Source organism: Vipera berus (assembly GCF_964194415.1).
Source record: "Vipera berus genome assembly, chromosome: 2".
Taxonomy (NCBI): Eukaryota; Metazoa; Chordata; class Lepidosauria; order Squamata; family Viperidae; genus Vipera; species Vipera berus.
Window position 1 is genome coordinate 146,096,318 of NC_138203.1, and position 21,780 is coordinate 146,118,097.

The 21,780-nt window shown below is 42.2% G+C and overlaps 1 protein-coding gene across 4 annotated transcripts in view; it reads left to right on the forward strand.

The window, feature by feature from the left end:
- The window catches only part of LOC308661957 (E3 ubiquitin/ISG15 ligase TRIM25-like), a 38,059-nt gene extending 17,054 nt beyond the window's left edge, over positions 1–21,005 (forward strand). The window contains exons 6-10 of one of the 4 annotated variants that reach the window (XM_081317261.1): positions 3,275–3,352; positions 11,354–11,386; positions 12,152–12,178; positions 14,817–14,924; positions 17,258–21,005. In XM_081317261.1, coding sequence (XP_081173387.1) covers positions 3,275–3,352; positions 11,354–11,386; positions 12,152–12,178; positions 14,817–14,924; positions 17,258–17,793 — 782 coding nt within the window. In that variant the 3' untranslated portion in view covers positions 17,794–21,005. The remainder of the gene's footprint in view (positions 1–3,274; positions 3,353–11,353; positions 11,387–12,151; positions 12,179–14,816; positions 14,925–17,257) is intronic. The other 3 variants (XM_081317262.1, XM_081317263.1, XM_081317264.1) reach the window with 3 other exon arrangements.
- The last annotated feature ends 775 nt before the right edge of the window (positions 21,006–21,780 follow it).

Sequence of the window (21,780 nt, forward strand, 5' to 3'; positions counted from 1 at the left end):
ATCACCTGGGAGGAGTTTGATTCTGTGACTCCGGAGGAAGTGGACAGGATCATGGGGAGGCTGAGCACCACCACATGTTTACTGGACCCGTGCCCTTCCTGGCTGGTCTATGCAGCCCAGGAGAGGACACGCAGCTGGTTCCAGGCAGTTATATCGGCTTCTTTGAGTGAGGGCAGCTTCCCCGCCGTCTTGAAAGAGGCGGTGGTGAGGCCTCTCCTCAAGAAGCCTGCCTTGGACCCAGCTGTATTGAACAACTTTCGTCCTGTCTCCAACCTTCGCTTTCTTGCGAAGGTTGTTGAGAGTGTGGTGGCACATCAGCTCCCTCTGGTCCTGGATGAAGCGGATTATCTAGACCCGTACCAATCGGGTTTCAGGCCCGGGTACTGCACAGAGACGGCATTGGTCGCGCTGGTGAATGATCTCTGGAGGGCTCGGGACAGGGGGCATTCCTCTGTTCTGGTCCTATTAGACCTCTCAGCGGCTTTCGATACCATCGACCATGGTGTCTTGCTGCGGCGTCTCAGGGGATTGGGAGTGGGAGGCACGGTTTTACAGTGGTTCTCCTCCTATCTCCAGGGACGCTCGCAGTCGGTGTTGGCAGGAGGGCAGAGGTCGACCGCGAGGTCTCTCATTTGTGGAGTTCCTCAGGGGTCGGTCCTCTCGCCTCTCCTGTTCAACATCTATATGAAACTGCTGGGTGAGATCATTCGTGGTTTTGGAGTTGGGTATCATCAGTATGCTGATGATACCCAGCTTTTCCTTTCGACCCCAAACCACCCCAGTGATGCCCTCACCGTGATGTCCCGTTGCCTGGAGGCGGTTCGGGTCTGGATGGGGAGGAACAGACTTCAACTCAACCCCGACAAGACCGAGTGGCTTTGCATACCTTCATCCCGGGTTTATTCGGACATTCCACCTCTCGCTATGGGGGGCGAATTATTACCCCCCGTAGATAGGGCTCGCAACTTGGGAGTCCTCCTAGATTCACGGCTCACCCTGGAAGACCACATAGGAGCTGTGACTAGGGGGGCTTTCGCCCAGGTTCGCCTGGTGCGCCAGTTGCGGCCCTATCTAAGCCGGGATGATCTATGCACGGTCACTCATGCGCTCGTGACCTCTCGACTAGACTACTGCAACGCTCTCTACATGGGGCTGCCCTTGAGGACCACCCGGAAGCTCCAACTGGTACAGAATGCAGCCGCGAGAGTTGTGTTGGGAGTCTCCCGATACTCCCACGTTACACCTCTGCTCCGCGAGCTGCATTGGTTACCGGTTGCCTTCCGGGTGAGATTCAAGGTACTAGTAATGGTATTCAAAGCCCTACGTGGCAGGGGCCCGGAGTACCTGAGGGAACACCTGCTGCCGGCATCGACTTCCCTCCGCCCTGTGCGTTCCCACAGAGAGGGCCTCCTCAGGGTGCCACCGGTCAGAGAATGTCGACTGGTGGCCCCCAGGGGGAGGGCCTTCTCTGTGGGCGCCCCGGAGCTATGGAATCAGCTACCGGTTGAGCTCCGGACGGCGCCCGACCTTCGCTCCTTTCGCCGCGAGCTAAAAACATACTTTTTTGAACAAGCTGGCCTGGCCTGATGAAGGGATTGGAGGGGGGGGGGGTTTGTTATGGTTATTTTATTGAGTTTTAAAGATGTATTTTAGTATGTGGGCATTTATTTAATCTTGTTTTAACTTTTGTAATCTGTATTTTTATTCTTGCCCTGTTCACCGCCCTGAGTCCTTCGGGAGAAGGGCGGTATAGAAATAGTATTAAATAAATAAATAAAATAAACAACAATAGTTGGAAGGGTCCTTGGAGGTCATCTAGTCCAACCCCCTGCTCAGGCAGGAAACCCTATACTATTTCAGACAAATGGCTGTCCAGTCTCTTCTTAAAAACTTCCAGTGTTGGAGCATTCACAGCTTCTGGAGGCAGGTTGTTCCACTGGTTAATTGTTCTAACTGTCAGGAAGTTTCTCCTTAGTTCTAGGTTGCTTCTCTCCTTGATTAGTTTCCATCCGTTGCTTCTTGTCCTGCCTTCAGGTGCTTTGGAGAATAGCCTGACTCCCTCTTCTTTGTGGCAGCCCCTGAGATATTGGAACACTGCTATCATTTTATTAAACTAGACATACCCAATTCAAAGTTTTTTTGTTATTTTTGACTTTGGTTGCAAGCCTTAGTTCATTTTGAGCCTTAGCTTTCCTCACTTCATCTTTGCAAGCTCGGTCTATTTGCCTTAGTTATGTGCCCCTCTTTCCACTTTTTATAGTTGTCCTTTTTTGTCTTTCAGTTTATCAGAGAGTTCTTTATGCAGCCATGCTGGTTTCTTTTGAGAGCTTTATTTTTCTTCTTCATTGGTATTGTGCTAGACTGGTCTTTCATAATCTCATTTTTCAAAATTGCCCAAGCCTCTTGAGTTGTTTTCCCCTTGAGGATTCTCATCCATGGAATCCTTCCCAAGCCCTCTCTAGGTTTATTGAAATTATCTCTCTTAAAGCCTAAGACTCTAGTTTGACTGTGTTCTATTGCTTGTGCTTGTATAATGTTGAATTCCAATATTGATTGATCGCTCCCTGCCCACCCCCAAGGTTTTTGTGGTTTCAACACCTTCCATCATTTCATCTCTGTTAGAATTAAGTCATGCTGACCACATGGACACAGAAATGTCTTAGGACCATGCAGGCTCCCTCGGCCAGGAAACAAATGAGCTCACTCCCTAGAGACGACTGGACAGGGAAACCTTTACATTTAAAGAGGTTATAGAGGGAAAAGATCCTTAAAGGGGGGGGGGGGGGAAATTCCCTGTCAGACACTTTCTGTAGTGTAGATGTTCTATATGCTCCTAAGTTCAGCTTATGGTCACTCAACTCACACACGTACACTTGGTTGAGATCTTGTAAGCCCCCCCTACCTTTCTACCTGTGTTTTCCAGACAGGAACTGCTAGGGCATAGAAGACAAACCTGGTCAAGAGCAGAGAAATAATAAGGAACACAAGGATCACTTTCAAATAAGTGAAATGCTGAGGAACGTCAAGTTCTTCTTGAATTTACAGAGAAGCAATGAATTTAAAGTGGGGGGAGAATTTTATTGGTTGCTGTGTACATTTGCTCACTCTCATACCCACAACTCCAGTAACTGCTGATGAGGTGGACAGAATTACCTTGTGCTCAGCACCCAGCCTCCTTCCTCTGCTTCCAGCAACATTTCTCTTTTGTTCCTTGTTACCTACCTCCTTTTGACAAGATTCCTGGCTTTTCTTGTCTTTGCTTATGTGCTTTTAGGTAATGCCGGCATTTTTGTAGTCCCATTGAAGACGCCCATGGTAGAAGAGGCATATCCAGCAGCTGTAGGAAAAACTAGTGAGTATTTAGAGCAAATCAGAGTGATGGATATTCTTTGCGCATGGTGGAGTTTTTGAGGTCAGAGCAGGCAGCAGGAGTCCCTGGAACAATTGATCTTTCTGTCTGAAGGATGCTGCTCTTTAGCTTGGTCTTAAGGAAAGGAAGGATAGAAAGAAGCTTCCCTCGTTGTGCTGTTAAATGTTGGAAGAGTTGGAACTTTATGGATCATTAAAACCATTGCATGAGATAAAACGAGCTAATGATGAGCAGTGGGCATTTTGTTTATAACAATCCTCCCCTTTGATTCTTCCCTACAACCTTACGAATCAGTCTAGAGACTAAGAGCACTCTCCCAAAGGCAGTCAAGCTGAGTTAGGACTTTTGGGTCACTTCATTCTAACATCATCATCATCATCATCATTATCATAAGTAGTAGTAGTAGCAGTAGTAGTAGTAGTAGTAGTAGTTAGAAGGGACCTTGGACGTCATCTAGTCCAACCCCCTGCTCAGACATGTTTTATCACACAAGTTATTTACCCTTTGTTTATGTATACATCAATTAATGTGGCCACTTACCTATCCAAAGAAACCAAATTGAGGCTCAGTGAAATTTCAGTATCCCCTAATCACATATAATTATACTAGCATCCTATCCCAATAGCAGGGGGTGATGGTGTGGTTGGTGGAAAGCCAGGACTTCAAGGGCTTCCAGAAAGCTAGTAGAGTCAGGGCTGACTGTGTCTCATAGGGAAGCTTGTTCTGTAGGGTGGGCACTGCAACAGAGAGAGCACGCTTCCTGGAGCCCTTCATTGAACATGCCTGGAACACGGTCCCACAACCAGATCTGGTAGAATGAGCATAAATCAAACTAGGGAAAGGTGATCTTGCCAGTGAACTGGGCCCATGCCATGTAGGGCTTTAAGAGTAGCAACCAGCACTTTGAATTGCACCCAGAAGACTGCAGTGCAGCTCGCAACATTGTGGTATCACATGGGTGGAACATGTAAATATTTGGTGGGGTTCTCTAGTTGTTTACACTATAAAAGCGCCTCTTCTAAGCACTATGTCATATACAGTAGGTGGTCCTCAACAACAGTTCATTTAGTGACCATTCAAAGTTACAGCGGCAGTGAAAAAAATGTGACTTATGACCGTTTTTCACTGTTATGACCTTTGAAGCATCCCCACCGTCCTATGATCAAAATTCAGTTGCTCGGCAACTGGTTCACATTTATGACCGTTGCTGTATCCCAGGGTCACAGGATCTGCATAAAGAAGTCTCTGATAAATTGAAAGATAAAAAGGACAAGTATAGAAAGTGGAAAGAGGGGCACATAACTAAGTCAGAATATCAGCAAATAGCCCGAGCCTGCAAAGACGAAGTGAGGAAAGCTAAGGCTTGAACTAAGGCTTGCAACCAAAATCAAAAATAACAGAAAAAAGCTTCTTTCAGCATGTAAAAAACAAGAAAAAAGTGAAGGAAATGATTGGTCCATTAGTGCGTGAAAGTGGCAAGAAGGTGACAAGCAGCAGGGAGAAAGCAGAACTATTTAACTCGTTTTTTGCATCTCTCTTTACACAAAGGGAAAAAACAGACCAACCTATCAAAAATAGTGCCATAAAAAACAGAATAGAAACACAAGTTAAGATAGGCAAGAAAATGGTGAGCACCTGTCCAGCCTAGACGAGTTCAAATCACCAGGACCGGATGAATTACACCCAAAGGTTCTCAAGGAACTGGCAGATGTGATCTCAGAACCACTAAACTATATTTTTCAAAGATCCTGGAGCACTGCGGAATTACCAGAGGACTGGAAAAGAGATGTAGTTCCCATCTTCAACAAAGGAGAAAAAATGGATCCAGGAAATTACAGACTTATCAGCCTGACCTCAATACCTGGGAAGATTCTGGAAAAGATAATCAAACAACAAATCAGCGAACACCTTGATGAGAACAAAGTTATCACTAAAAGCCAACATGGGTTTGTCAAAAACAGATCGTGCCAGACAAATCTTATTGCATTCTTTGACCAACTGACAAAACTAGTGGACCAGAGGAATGCTGTAGATTTAATTTACTTGGATTTCAGTAAGGCATTGGATAAAGTAGATCACAACCTACTACTTGATAAGATAGAAAAATGTGGGTTAGATAGCATCACCACCAGATGGATTCGTAGCTGGCTGACAGGCCGTATTCAGCGTGTGGTCCTCAATGGAACCGCATCTACATGGAAGGAAGTGTGTAGTGGGGTGCCCCAGGGCTCTGTTCTGGGCCCAGTGCTCTTCAACATCTTCATCAACGATTTGGATGAGGGGATAGATGGGGAACTCATCAAATTTGCAGACAACACCAAGCTGGCAGGAATAGCCAATACTCCAGAAGATAGGCTTAAGATACAGGAGGATCTGGACAGACTCGAACACTGGGCACTATCTAACAAAATGAAATTCAATTGTGAAAAAAGTAAGGTTCTGCATTTAGGCAGGAAAAATCAAATGCACAGGTATAGTATAGGTGGTACCTTGCTCGATAGTAGTAACTGAGAGAGGGATCTCGGAGTCCTAGTGGACAATCACTTAAATATGAACCAGCAGTGTGCTGCAGCTGCCAAAAAAGCCAACACAGTGCTAGGCTGCATTAACAGAGGGATAGAATCAAGATCACGTGAAGTACTAATACCACTTTACAATGCCTTGGTAAGGCCACACCTGAAATACTGCATCCAGTTTTGGTCACCACGATGTAAAAAAGATGTCGAGACTCTAGAAAGAGTACAGAGAAGAGCAACAAAGGTGATTGGGGGACTGGAGGCTAAAACATATAGGGAACGGTTGCTGGAATTGGATATGTGTAGTTTAATGAGGAGAAGGGTGAGGGGTGACATGATAGCAGTGTTCCAATATCTAGGGCCGCCACAAAGAAGAGGGAGCCAAGCTATTCTCCAAGGCACCTGAAAGCAGGACAAGAAGCAATGGATGGAAACTAGTCAAGGAGAGAAGCAACCTAGAACTAAGGAGAAACTTCCTGACAGTTAGAACAACTAACCAGTGGAACAACCTGCCTCCAGAAGTGGTGAATGCTCCAACACTGGAAGTTTTTAAGAAGAGACTGGACAGCCATTTGTCTGAAATGGTATAGGGTTTCCTGCCTTAGCAGGGGGTTGGACTAGCTGACCTCCAAGGTCCCTTCCAGCTTATTTATTATTATTATTATTATTATTATTATTATTATTATTATTATTATTATTATTATTATTATTATTATTATTATTATTATTTTACTTGGACTTCAGTAAGGCATTTGATAAAGTAGATCACAAATTACTACTTGATAAGATAGACAACAAAGCTAGTGGAGGTGACAGTATTCCAGCTGAGCTATTCAAAATCTTAAAAGACGATGCAGTAAAAGTGCTACACTCAATTTGCCAGCAAATTTGGAAAACTCAACAGCGGCCACAGGATTGGAAAAGATCAGTTTACATTCCAATTCCAAAGAAAGGCAGTGCCAAAGAATGTTCAAACTATCGCACCATTGCACTCATTTCTCATGCTAGTAAAGTTATGCTTAAAATCCTACAAGCTAGACTCCAGCAGTATGTGGATCAAGAACTACCAGAAGTACAGGCAGGATTTCGAAGAGGCAGAGGAACTAGAGATCAAATTGCCAACATACGCTGGATCATGGAGAAAGCTAGAGAGTTCCAGAAAAACATCTTCTACTGCTTCATTGACTATGCTAAAGCCTTTGATTGTGTGGATCATAACAAACTGTGGCAAGTTCTTAAGGAGATGGGAGTACCAGAACATCTTATTTGTCTCTTGAAAAACCTATATGCGGGCCAAGAAGCAACAGTGAGAACTGGACACGGAACCACTGATTGGTTCAAAATTGGGAAAGGAGTCCGGCAAGGCTGTATACTGTCGCCTTGCCTATTTAACTTATATGCAGAGCACATCATGAGAAAGGCAGGGCTAGATGAATCAAAAGTTGGAATTAAGATTGCTGGAAGAAATATCAACAACCTAAGATATGCAGATGATACCACTCTAATGGCAGAAACTGAAGAGGAACTGAAGAGTCTCTTGTTGTGAGTGAAGAGGGAGAGTGCAAAAGTTGGGTTGAAACTAAACATTAAGAAAACCAAGATCATGGCATCCGGCCCTCTCAATTCCTGGCAAATAGATGGGGAAGAAATGGAGGTAGTGACAGATTTTATTTTCCTGGGCTCCAAGATCACTGCAGATGGGGACTGTAGTCAAGAAATTAAAAGACGCTTGCTCCTCGGGAGGAAAGCCATGGCAAATCTAGACAGCACACTAAAAAGCAGAGACATCACCCTGTCAACAAAAGTGCGTATAGTCAAGGCTATGGTCTTCCCAGTTGCAATGTATGGCAGTGAAAGTTGGACCATAAGAAAGGCTGAGCGCAAAAGAATTGAGGCCTTTGAACTCTGGTGCTGGAGAAGACTCCTGCGAGTCCCTTGGACTGCAAGGCGATCAAACCGGTCAGTCCTAGAGGAGATCAACCCTGACTGCTCTTTAGAAGGCCAGATCCTGAAGCTAAAACTCAAATACTTTGGCCACCTAATGAGGAGGAAGGACTCACTGGAGAAGAGTCTAATGCTGGGAAAGATTGAGGGCAATAGAAGAAGGGGACGACAGAGAATGAGGTGTCTGGATGGAGTTACTGAAGCAGTAGGCGTGAGCTTAAATGGACTCCAGAAGATGGTAGAGGACAGGAAAGCCTGGAGGAACATTGTCCATAGGGTCGCGATGGGTCGGACACGACTTCGCAACTAACAACAACAACAAGATAGACAAATGTGGCTTAGACAGCATCACCACCAGATGGATTCGTACCTGGCTGAGTGGCCGTATTCAGCGTGTGGTCCTCAATGGAACCTCATCTACATGGAGGGAAGTGTGTAGTGGGGTGCTCCAGGGCTCTGTTCTGGGCCCACTGCTCCTCAACATCTTCATCAACGATTTGGACGAGGGGATAGATGGGGAACTCATCAAATTTGCAGACGACACCAAGCTGGCAGGAGTAGCCAACATTCCAGAAGACAGGCTTATGATACAGGAGGATCTGGACAGACTTGAACACTGGGCGCTATCTAACAAAATGAAATTCAATTGTGAAAAAAGTAAGGTTCTACATTTAGGCAAGAAAAACCAAATGTACAGGTATAGTGTATGGGGTACCTTGCTCAATAGTAGTAACTGAGAGAGATCTTGGAGTCCTAATAGACAATCACTTAAATATGAGCCAGTAGTGTGCTGCAGCTGCCAAAAAAGCTAACACAGTGCTAGGCTGCATTAACAAGAGGGATAGAATCAAGATCACGTGAAGTATTAATACCATTTTACAATGGCTTGGTAAGGCCACACTTGGAATACTGCATCCAGTTTTGGTCACCACGATGTAAAAAAGATGTTGAGACTCTGGAAAGAGTACAGAGAAGAGCACCAAAGATGATTAGAGGTCTGGAGGCTAAAACATATAAGGAACAGTTGCTGGGATTGGGTATGTCTAGTTTAATGAGAAGGACGAGGAGGGACATGGTAGCAGTGTTCCAATATCTCAGGGGCTGCCACAAAGAGGAGGGACTCAGGCTATTCTCCAAAGCTCCCAAGGGCAGGACAAGAAGCAATGGATGGAAACTAATAGAGAAGGAACCTAGAACTAAGGACAAATTTCCTGACAGAACAATTAACCAGTGGAACAACCTGCCTCCACAAGCTGTGAATGCTCCAACATGAAGTTTTTAAGAAGAGACTGGACAGCCATTTGTCTGAAATGGTATAGGGTTTCCTGCTTGAGCAGGGGGTTGGACTAGATGACCTCCAAGGTCCCTTCCAACTTCACTATTAGATTATGATTATGACCTTCTGACAAGCAAAGTCAATGGGGAAACCCAGATTCACTTAACAACCATGTTGCTAACTTAACAACTGCAATGATTCACTTAACAACTGTTGCAAGAAAGGTTGAAAAATGTCTCATTTAAGAACAGACATTTTGGGTGCAATTGCGGTCGTAAATCGAGGACTGCCTGTACTTGATCTAGAGTGTAAATGCGGACCTTGGACTGAGGTTGGATGAAATTGTTGAGATCATCCAAGAAAGGGTGGTAAGACGTCTAAAGGCCAAAGGCTTGAAGTTCTGTATGGATGTGGGGGAAGAAAGTAGTGAATGGCACTGATGAACAGTACACTTAGCTATATTTCCTTCTCATCCCATGTCTTAATTCATTTGGCCTACTATTTCTTATTTCTTTTCTGCAACTGCAATAATGCTGCTTAGCTTGGGAAGAACAGTGTGGCGATTTTAACATTTCTGTCATGACGTGGTTTATACCTGAGTCCATACATTTGTTCAGGGATACAGTGGGTTAGGACGCTGAGCTTGTCGATCAGAAGGTCGGCAGTTTGGCGGGTCGAATCCCGAGTGCCGCGTAACAGAGTGAGTGCCTGTTACTCGTCCCAGCTTCTGCCAACCTAGCAGTTCGAAAGCACGTAAGAATGTAAGTAGAAAAATAGGGACCACTACGGTGGGAAGGTAACAGCGTTCCGTGCGCCTTTGGCGTCTAGTCATGCCGGCCACATGACCACGGAGACGTCCTCGGACAAAAGCTGGCTCTTCGGCTTTGAAATGGAGATGAGCACCGGCTCCTAGAGTTGGAAACGACTAGCACACATGTGCGGGGGAACCTTTACCTTATACATTTGTTCAGCATTCTCACAGTATTTATGATGTTCTTTTCAGCATTTTTTTCTACACTATTATTTATACATACATTTCAGTATCATTCCTTCACATCTTGCTGTATGCAGACCTCTCCTGCTTCAGTTTCATCCCTGATCTTTTTATCACATTTTTTTTTTAATTTCATTCACTCCGGTAGAGGCTCTTTTCGAGTCTTTTTCATCTATTTCCAAAACAATTTGCTTACATCATGATGATTCAGCAACGTGTTTTCCTCCCCCCCTCTTAATCTTATCTGTTCCTCTCTATTGCTGATTGTATTTTTGCAACTGTCCTTTGTTTCTCTGTTCTTCTACTTATTTTGCAGCTAATGTTCCCTACCTAATACAGGGATCCCCAACCTATAGTCTGCGGCTCTCTGCTGGGCCATGCTCTGCTGGCCAATGCAAGCATGTGTATGCATGCACTTGCTTCCATTCGCGCTAGAGCGCACACCAATTTGCACATGCACACGGAGCTAGCAGCGGTGATGGCTAGTGCCTGCGTGCATGAACAAACAGGGCTTCTAGCACCATGCAGATTGTGCAGTCCATTTGCATATGCGTGCAAGGCTAGCAGCAGTGGCGGCTAGTGCCCGTGGAAATGGGCTGCTAGCACCATGTGTTTGTGCGCAGCCCCGTTCATACCCGGCCTTGTCTGCATGCATACATGCATGTGTACACGTGCGCAAATTTCCCAGCTGTTCCCTTTCCCTCCCGGCTGCCAGCATAAAAAGGTTGGTGACCTCTGCCCTAATACACAATTTTTCTCACCTCATAGGTTTTTAAAACCTTATCTTTTTCACATTTCCTGCTAACATTTTAAAGTATTTAATTAAATTATATTAAATTATATTAAATTAATTTTAAAATTTTAATTTTATTGTTATTAGGAATTGTGGGCCTGTACTAATTTAATTCCATTTTATTCTGTTTTGGACTGTTTGAATTGCCCTGTGAACCGCCCTGAGTCCTTCGGGAATAGGGCGGTATATAAATTCAACTAATAAAATAATAAATAATAAATAAACATCACTGCATTCTGTAATATATTGTAATTCATTTCATGTCAGATCTTTGCTCCTTCTAATCTATAGGGATCAGGAATTGGTGGGATGCAGGTAACAATTGTGTTGGCTCGCAAGTCTCAAGATTACAGTAGAAATACTAGCTTGCGTAGAAAACTAAAAATGTACTTGGAATAAAGCTGGACTCTGCTTGTACTTGTGCCAAAATTGAATGGCATTCTTCTTCTTTTTTTCCAAGGAGACGGTGCATATGCCACTGATAAAAATAACGGTAAACTAAACTGCTTTTTTCCCCCCAGAAAAGCTTTTCCTCCCCTTGTTGCATGATCTCTTAGACCAGAGGTGTCAAACTCAATTTTATTGAGGGCCACATCAGCATTGCAATTGCCCTCAGGGGGCTGGGTGGGTGTGGCCAGGGTGGGCGTGGCCTACTGGCTGGGCGTGGCTAGAGTGCGTATGGCCTACTGGGTGGGCGTGGCCAGCTCTACATCGTTCGCATCAAGGGTGCCTATGGGGGCCTGGGCAAGAGTGGGACAGATCTGAGGGTCTCTGGCAGAAGGAGGGTCTCTGGGCCAGGGCCAAGGCAGAGGGGGCCGTTCCCTCACTGTTTCCAGGATGGCTTTGCGGGCCACATGAAACCACTTTGCGGGCCGGATCCGGCCCCCGGGCCTTGTGTTTGACATGTCTGTCTTAGACTGACTTTTGACTTGATTCTGGCTTCTCTACTTTTCCAAAAGTCTTAAGCTTATCATTGGATCCGTGCTTTCTTGTATTCCAAATACCCGATTTTTTATAGCTTTTGATTTTTTTGTTTCAATAAACATGTTGAAATTTAAGTAAATTTACTGGTGGTGTGACGGTAATTTCCACATTGCTAAAATAAATCATTGGGATAATCAAGTCAAATTGGTAACGCTTTTAAAAACTTCTGTAAATCCTAATGAGAGCTAGCCACAGGATCTAATGCTTGTCCATTCTGAGAGAGTTGTTCATCTCGTTCCCAAATAACTAACTAGACATATCTTTTTCTTTTCAGAGCAGAGAAATCGCCCTGCCAAACGCGGTAAGTTCAGTCTTTTAACCAATCGCGTGACTCCGCTTGCCAATGAACTCCACTGATTAAAATTTGAGGAATAGCTGCCTCTGCTGAAATTTCAGGAAGTTCAACAGGGCATTTGTTGACATGGAGTAGAAGTAATTGTGCTGTGATCTGGCCATGATAAAATTGCACCTGTGGCTTTAACCCCCTATGTGATACTTTTTCTTAGCACAATTAGATTTTGTTTGCTTTGTTTGCTACCTCCGCGCTTTCAGTTGTGTCTACCAATTTAATGTAGTCCATACATTTTCAGTGGCACGTTTTACTCTTGAGATATTTGGGTCCTCAGCTTTCAGAAATGCGCATCTCAAAACAGCATTCTAAATGTACAAGGGAGTAATGGTTACGTAGGCCTTATTAAAATCACAAATATTCATTAGTGGCCTTGGTGTAAATCTCTCACCATCTGTTCTTTACAGATGTTAAGTTATTGGTTGGTTGTAAAGGATCTCCCAGTTTCTTGAGAAAATGCTATATGTTTGTAGTCGCTTTCCCCTTAATCTTTTTCATTCCACAGGGCAAGAGATCTAGCAATAGCAATAGCACTTAGACTTATATACAGCCCTCTCTAAGTGGTCTACAGAATCAGCATATTGCCCCGAATAATCTGGGGTCTTCATTTTACTAACCTCGGAAGGATGGAAAGCTGAGTTAATCTTGAGCCGGTCAGGATCGAACTACTGGCTGTGGGCAGAGTCAGCCTGCAATACTGTATTTTAACCACTGCGCTGCCATAGCTTCTAGTGAGCACTAGTGAGATTAATGCTGAAATAGAATAGTAAATAATGCTAAATGGCTACTGCCAGGTACAGGGAGAATATTAGAGCCAAGAAAACTAAGTTCACAGAATTAGTTGGATTGAGGTTAGATGGAATTGTTGAGATCATCAGAAAAAAGAGTGGTAAGAAGGCTTTTAAAAAGCATTCTTGTTGGAAAAACAGATTAGTGGTGTCATGAGCAATGGGCAAAAGTGACTCACTTAGGGCCATTGTGTATGTTTACTACTTTTCAGTAGGAAATTTTCATGCACTACAGTTCTGGCTTGTAATAATGATTGTTGCAGCCCTTCCTCTGTTTTCCTTTAAACAGGATTCTTCTGTTGTTGTTGTTAGTTGCGAAGTCGTGTCCGACCCATCGCGACCCTATGGACAATGTTCCTCCAGGCTTTCCTGTCCTCTACCATCTTCTGGAGTCCATTTAAGCTCACGCCTACTGCTTCAGTAACTCCATCCAGCCACCTCATTCTCTGTCGTCCCCTTCTTCTATTGCCCTCAATCTTTCCCAGCATTAGACTCTTCTCCAGTGAGTCCTTCCTCCTCATTAGGTGGCCAAAGTATTTGAGTTTTAGCTTCAGGATCTGGCCTTCTAAAGAGCAGTCAGGGTTGATCTCCTCTAGGACTGACCGGTTTGATCGCCTTGCAGTCCAAGGGACTCGCAGGAGTCTTCTCCAGCACCAGAGTTCAAAGGCCTCAATTCTTTTGCGCTTAGCCTTTCTTATGGTCCAACTTTCACTGCCATACATTGCAACTGGGAAGACCATAGCCTTGACTATACGCACTTTTGTTGACAGGGTGATGTCTCTGCTTTTTAGTGTGCTGTCTAGATTTGCCATGGCTTTCCTCCCGAGGAGCAAGCGTCTTTTAATTTCTTGACTACAGTCCCCATCTGCAGTGATCTTGGAGCCCAGGAAAATAAAATCTGTCACTACCTCCATTTCTTCCCCATCTATTTGCCAGGAATTGAGAGGGCCGGATGCCATGATCTTGGTTTTCTTAATGTTTAGTTTCAACCCAACTTTTGCACTCTCCCTCTTCACTCACAACAAGAGACTCTTCAGTTCCTCTTCACTTTCTGCCATTAGAGTGGTATCATCAGGATTCTTCTAGGCTCTGGAAATCCATAATTTAGAGTTAAGAGCTTTAGAAAGCTAGAGTTTTGTACACCTCACAATACTAATGCTGTTCTCTACTGCCAGATCTTGAATCTTGGTTTGTCTGATGATGAATGTAAAATCTCCTACCACAACTTTGTGCCCGTGGAGGCATGCAGAGCAAATAGAAGCAGAAGGGAGAAGAATTCCATTCCTGAAATGTTATTGACCACCAGATCTGAAAGGAGCTGGAGATTCTGACCTGAGTGTAGATTATATTCAGTGGCTGGTTCAGAATACCAATAGAAAAGAATATTGGTAGTTTAGGATTAAACTGTGAGGTCCTTGCTGCTTGAATTGGAAAGTATTCCACCAATTGACATGCCAGTGGGGGACAAAATGCAGGACAGGTTGTTCTGAACCATGCAGCCCTTGGCGTTCTTTGAGCGTGGTTGTTTTTTATTCTCTGTTTAGATACAGATACAATAACTATGTCTGCTTCTGATATGCTGATGGTTCTACCCATCAGATTAAATCTTATGTAATCAAAACCAAATGTCAACCACATATGGAATGATGAACTAAAACTACATGTCAACAGCTAGTACAAATTTTTGCCTGTCTTGTAGAGATGTATAAAACTTGGCAGTCTTCTCATTTCAGTGTAATATATATAATAACTTTTAATGAGTTTGTAAAGGTGTGATTTTTTATCTTGTTTGGTAACTATAGTGCAAAGTCCCAGGAGGAGAGGACAAAGCTCCAACAGAGCTGAGACAACGAGTGAAACAACAACTCTTGATACTTTTTTAACAAAATCAAGACAGGAGCTTCTGGAATGTAAGTAACTAATGTGGTATAAATTTTGGAAATGAGGCAACATTAATAATTAAAAATCGTGGGATATTAATAATTATGATTAGGATTCATTCCGAGAAAACATTTAATAAAACAAAACCATCCGGCGTAAAATAGAGCATATAAAATGATCGACATCTAGCTTCATAGTGGGTTGTTCCAAACTTTAATCAATTAAGGTTAAAAGTCAGGTGGAAGGTTAAGGCTTTCACCTTTTAAAGCAGACATGTCAAACTCGCAATGTCATGTGCCGGCAATGGGGTGGGCGCAGTTTCCTGATGACATATACGGCCCACAGGCCAGCAGTTTGACACCCCTGTTTTAAAGATCAGCTCAAAAAGTACCCCCAAAATTGGCACACCATTATAATCTCACCAGTCATGTTTCCGTAGAAAACATGTTTCTGATTTCTGGCCTATTTCTTTAAATAAAACAGTAAGGCTACAGTATGTTGAAAAAGAATAATTTGCAGAAGTAATAGTAATAAGTCCTTTCTTCAAATATTTATAAGGGTTCATTGAATATCAACTTATGTTGATGGCGTTGACCTGAGAGATCGCTGCTGTTTGGACTTCATGAAATATAATTGCTTTGGGATTACAAGTAGTCCTTGATTTACAACATTTCATTTAGTGACCATTCAAAGTTACAACGGCACTAAAAAGTGACTTATGACCGTTTTTCACACTTATGATTGTTGCTTGGCAACTGACTCGTTTATGACGGTTGCAGTGTCCTGGGGTCACTTGATCACCTTTTGTGACCTGACAAGCAAAGTCAATGGGGGAAGTCAGATTCACTTAGCAACTGTGTTGCTAACTTAACAGCTGCAGTGATTTGCTTAACAACCATGGCAAAAAAGGATGGTAAAATGGGGCAAAAATTCACTTAACAGCTTTTCACTTAGCAACCAAAATTTTGGGCTCAATTGTGGTCATAGGTCGAGGACTGCTACCTTTATTATGACTGTGGTTTTAGTGGACAGCTCCTCTTATGCATCCATAACTTATTGGGTTTTCAGAAATACATAGTGGAACGAAATGTTCTCAAGATCATTTCTTTTTACCTTGTTGATGAATGATCTGGAGCTAGAAATGGATAGGAAAATGTTTCTGATGTCACTAAGTTATTTAGGATGAATAAACTAAAGTAATTTGCAAAGGAATCCAAAAGAATTTTGCCATAATTTAGTGGAATTATTTCGCCAGGACCTAAAAGCTTGGCTATTCGAGCTTGCCGGCCTGGACTGAAGGTTTTGGGTTAAGGTTTTAATTTTTAATTTTTAAAAATTTTAAAATTAAATTTTTTTAAAATTTTTTTTAATTTTTAATTATTTTGGGGCTATTTAATTTAATTTAATTCTAACCTGTATATATTGTACTGTTTTAATTTGCCCTGTAAACCGCCCTGAGTCCCTCAAAATAAATAAATAAATATGGAGGAAGATTTTTTTGTTAAATGTATGTGCCATATTATAGTTAAGGGATTTTCCCTTCTTGTCATGCTATTGAACCTGGATGGCTGCTTCGTATCCTGGCGACTGTACTGCAGTGGATTTTGTAGAACAGAAAAAGTGGTAGAAACAGAGCAATTGAATGATAATAGAATCTATGCAGTTCCTTCGGTGGTAGCGTTTGGTGGCTTTTTGTTTGATTTCTTAGAGACGTGGTGAAAGCGTATATAGTATGGAGGGAGAAGATCTATTTCTTCCGCTTTTTTTTTGCAAAATGTAGAATTCTGTGATCCTTTGAGATAAAATAAAAGTGAGCATTTTTTAATAGAGTAGGTAAATTATATATGTGGCTAATGCTCATGATGACTATATGGGGACCAGGAGGGAAGCTATTGGCACTTCTGTATCTTGAGGGCTTCTTATAGGTATTTGATTAACCTCTTGAAGGAATTCTGTGGTAATCGGCATAGACCTTGGATTCTTCTCTGGGCTATCACTGAGAAATGAGGCTCAAGTCTGAAGCTGTGTAGATGGGACCGAAGTTCAGTGAAAGTAGAAAAGTGGGGATGAGGGCCCTTTTCGAGCCTTTAAGAACATTTGGGAATGTCAACTGTTCCAACACGTTGCTCTTAATATCTTGGCTGAAATGTCTTTTTTTAGGATGGTGGCCCTTTTGCCTCAGTCGCGCCTCTTTTCTAATTGGCTTTGGGGTTAGGGGAAGAGATGCATTTTAGAAAAAGGGAGCCTGCTGCTTATTAGGAGACAATAAAACCGTAGAGCTAGCCTTTTCTTTCTTGCTGCTTTCTCGTTTCCAAGTTTTTTGCTGTTTTCTGATTTCTCTTCCGATTGAATTTGTTCCTAGTTGCTACACAATTTACTCTGGATCTCCACACTGCTCATAAGAATATCATCTTATTGGAGAATAAAACCAAGATGTCTGTCACAGAAACAGTGCAGGATTACGAACCGCACCCTCGGCGCTTTTTTAACTACTTCCAAGTGCTTTCCTTCCAGTGTTTCAAGAAGGGAATCCATTACTGGGAAGTTGATCTGGAGAACAACAACTTCTGTGCTGTTGGCATCTGCTATGGGAGCATCCCAAGACAGGGGCCGGAAAGCCGCCTAGGACGCAATAAGAGCTCCTGGTGCATCGAAAAAGTCAACAATAAGATCTCAGCTTGGCACAATGATAAAGAGACATGTCTTCCCAGCAACAAAGCAACGAAGATTGGCGTCCTTCTAAATTATGATGCGGGTTTTGTCATTTTCTTTGGGGTCACTGAGGAAAAAATCATCATGCTCTATAAATTCAAAATAGAATTCACAGAAGCTGTCTATTCTGCCTTCTGGGTGTTTTCTAATGGAGCCACCATTTCACTCTGCCACCTGAAGTCATAACAGGCTGTGCACGGAATGGCCTCCTGCTGAAGACATGTACCCACATGCTATGATGTTGCCTTTCTACAGGCTTTCCTGTGGAATGAAGAATGAATGTTTTGATTTTTAAGCTCTGTGCTTGCTTTTTGGAAAATTCTGGGGTTAATCGATCAATATTTTAGTCCACTAACAGAGGTCCTTGGCAAACTCATTGGGGAAACTTGCCTTAGAGGGTTCTTAGTGGACTGCATCCATCAGGTTTATTGTTTGCCTCATAACTCTACGGTCTAATGGAAAGGTACTTCCTTCATTTTGTCTCATAGTCTACTATAGAATAAGAAATACAGAAAATAACAACACCCCACCCCCACCCCGGATTTTCAGTGACCTAGTTGTTAACTTCTGCACAGGCTGCACTGATCACAGTTTTCATCAGCTTCTTTTTGTGGTGGGCACTCCTTGTTTCTCACAGGGTAAATATTTCAGGGGTGTTCTCTTACTTGCCTAGAATTTGCTGCCCCATTTGGCTGTATGAACAGCAATCTGTTAAGGGTCTTGTTTTGCAGATGACTGAAAACAAGGCTGTGCTAGGAGACAATGAATCTTTTTCATCCCTTTATCAAGGGCCATGGAAAGAAGGGAAAGCGGTACTTTGGTAGTGCTGCTGGGGGGAAAAGTGATAATAAAAAGGCAGCATTTTCATTTCTGGAACTCCTTTTTAAGACCCATGGATTTCTTTTCCTCCCTACCCACTTTTCAGATGCTCTGAAGTTGTAGTAGGAAAGGCCATTTTGTGCCATCTGATAAATCCTTTGCTTAGGTCCTCAGAATTATATGTACTTAAGCTAGAGCTGTTTCTCAGTAGGTGTCCAATAGCTTTGGACTGTGTTCTGCATGCAAGTTAGGCTGTGAATATCCTTGGCCATGGTTACCAAAAAGAAGTGGGTTTAAAAAATCATCTGCTTAACCAACCAACTCATATTGCTTGACTAAAAGAATGAGGTTCCTGTTCCTTGAAGGGCTACGTACCTTCATAATGATGTTCTAGATTCTAGATATATCTAGATTCTAGAAGATAGGTATAATGTCTTTACCTAATCTTATAGGCTTTGTTATGCTTGTCACTGTTTGAGGTAATTAGATTACTCTGATTTTCTGCATGCTGTTCTCTGAGCATAGCCTTTGATCACATTTGGCTGTGGAACCAAGTGTTGAAGATCACTTAAAGGACTTCTATTAAGTGTGAAAACCCATTCAGGGTGCCATTAATTTCTGTCTGCAAGCTCCCCAGCCAGCATTTCAACTTCAGTATGTCTTCTGCTTTCTTTTAAAAAAATGAACAGTAGACTGGGAAGATCCACAGAAATTGTAAGCGAATGGTTTAGGAAACCCAGTTTTAGACTGCTGATAGTTTTCATCCTGGGGTAGGAAGGCTCTTAATGGCACGTGGTTATGAGAATTGCACATCTAAGCCATTGAATACTTTGCTACACTTCCTCATTCATTAGAGGTATTCTAATTGGCATTAGAAGAATCCATAATCCAAATGTAGTGGCCTATGGAGCTGTCAGCTTTCAGAAATACTTCTGCTAAGAAATGGGAGGAAGTATCCATATGGTAGAAGTAAATAAATAAACTACAGTTTTTGTCAAATCTAGATTTCTGCAAATCTAGAACATAATTTGAGATAAAAGGGCAGTCTGACTGTGGCATTCTGGTTCAGTTGTCGGGTTATGAACAAGTAAAGGACTCAGTCTCAGGACGTCACAGGAGAACTTGCTTTCTAAGTATGTCTTTTATGCGATAATATTATTTGACTTAAGAGAAATGTTTTAAGAGTCAAATAACAGAGGCATTAGGAAAGAGATGCTCTGGAAGTTACTGAAGTGGAATGGACCATTGCAAAAAAATAAATTGAGCATTATCCATTCCTTAAGGTAATGTTGGGGGGAAAGGCTAATTAGTTTGCTGCAAGGTATGAAGTAAAAATAGGAACAGAATAGTTCCACAAAAAAAGACAACCATCTTATCTAGATTGAGATCATGGCTGTATGAAGATGAGAAGAATTGGCATGAGACCCTGTGGCTTCCTCTGCAATGTGACACATATTTTGAAGTGGAGGGGTACTAGGATTGTCCCTCTTATTATGAGGCTTGCGTAGTTGCATGTTTCTCTTCGTTTTTTTGCGTTATTCTTGAGAGCATATGCTCCCATAGGAAGTATCAATGAAGCATTATTTCAACAAATCATCACTTAGATTTAGACATGTATCTGTATTTTTTTAAAAAAACCCCACAAATCCTAAGGCACTGTGTATCCAGCCTCTTGTTATCCAAATACCATGTGGATAGCATTCACTGTGGTGTCTTTGCTGGTATCTAAATGCCCTTAGGTCGTGATTACACTAGGTGACTAATTAATACTGAAGTCTTAATGATTATATTGGAACCACCTAATGATCTCGAATTATCTCTGCGACTCATAAGAATCTCTTTACATAGTTTACTAACTAAATATTTTAAAATGTTTATCTAGGCACAATATTGTTCTTTGGCTAAAAGTTGGTTCTTAGCCTTTGTTTCTTATATTACAAACCAGGCTTCGTTCAGATCAGCCCCAAATAATGTTTTATCTTATGGCAAGTCAGCTATCGGTATATTGTCAGTGGGTAGGATCGAAGCATAGTGAAGCATATTATTTTCCCCTGATTTTAACAAAAGACAACCAAATCTCATGCTTTGGCTTTGAAATTATGTGTTGTTGGTTCTGTATCTCCAATGGTCATATTTGTATTGCTAACTCTTGTTAAGATCTAGCCTGTGGCTTAATATTTTTTTCCTAAGCTTTTCAAAGATACAGGCAATGTATCACAAGCAATTTTGGCATTAATAACACTTTGGAAAAATGGTTTCTTTGGGACCTTTGCAGAAAAGTTCTTCAACATGCTTATATTATGCTGTTATGTTGACAGTAACGTATATAGATTTGTGAGCCAGTTTGTGTTTTATTTTGAATTGTAAGGGGGGAAAAACATTTGTGGCTTGCGTTAACAGTGGCCTCAAATCTCAGATAGTTGAAAATGATGATGATTTCTGCTGAAGTCTTTACCTTGCTTAATTAAGAATCAGCCTATTGTCTCCGTAACTATAAAAAGGTAATGGTGATGAACCTCGTTGCCTGGTCTTCCAATGAATCAATGCTTGTTAAAATTAATAAAGTTTATCATGGCTAATCATGGAATGGTGTTTGTGCTAAACTCAAGCCTGTTGCTTCTGCATAGAAAGGTTTCCACGAATGAAACAGACATTTGAAAATATATTTATGTAGTTGAAAGGAATTGAATCCAGTAAAGTGCACATGAAAATAAATACGTTGCAGTAATATAGGGCCTAAAGCTTTAATTCCAAGCAAATGTACTTGAGAGGAAACTCTCCTAAAACTGATAGTGTCCCACAAATAAACCTTTGTGGGATTCAGATAATACCACAAGCAGAAACACTGCTTGGAAGCAAAAATCTCCAGCCAAATTTCACTGAATTGTTTAAAGATGTTTAAATCCTTCAAAAAGAGCCAATCTTTGCTGCCTATTTGGGAACCATCTTTGTCTTTCAAAATCATTCTAACAGGTTTCTCTGCCATTTCCTCCTTAACCGCCCCTATCTCTTCATCTCCCTTCTGCATTCACTGGAGTAGCTGTTCTTTCTCAAAAAAATCAGGATGTCCATTTAAGCATGTCCTGATATCTGCCAAGCTCCCACTCACTGTCCACCTCACTTAGACTTTCATTGGCAGTCCCCTTAAAAAAGTTCAAGACCGCAATTTGTGATTTCTCAGCCAAGTAGACTTGTGAAAAAGCAGTATTTTAAAAGTCAATTAATTGGTGTTTCTTGAGTCATTCCCTTTTATCCAGGCTTTATCATGGCCCTGCATGAGCTTGCTTTCCAGGTTTCTCTCGGTTGCTGTTCATTTTAAATAATGATTTATTTATGGTACTTTGTGTGGGAGAT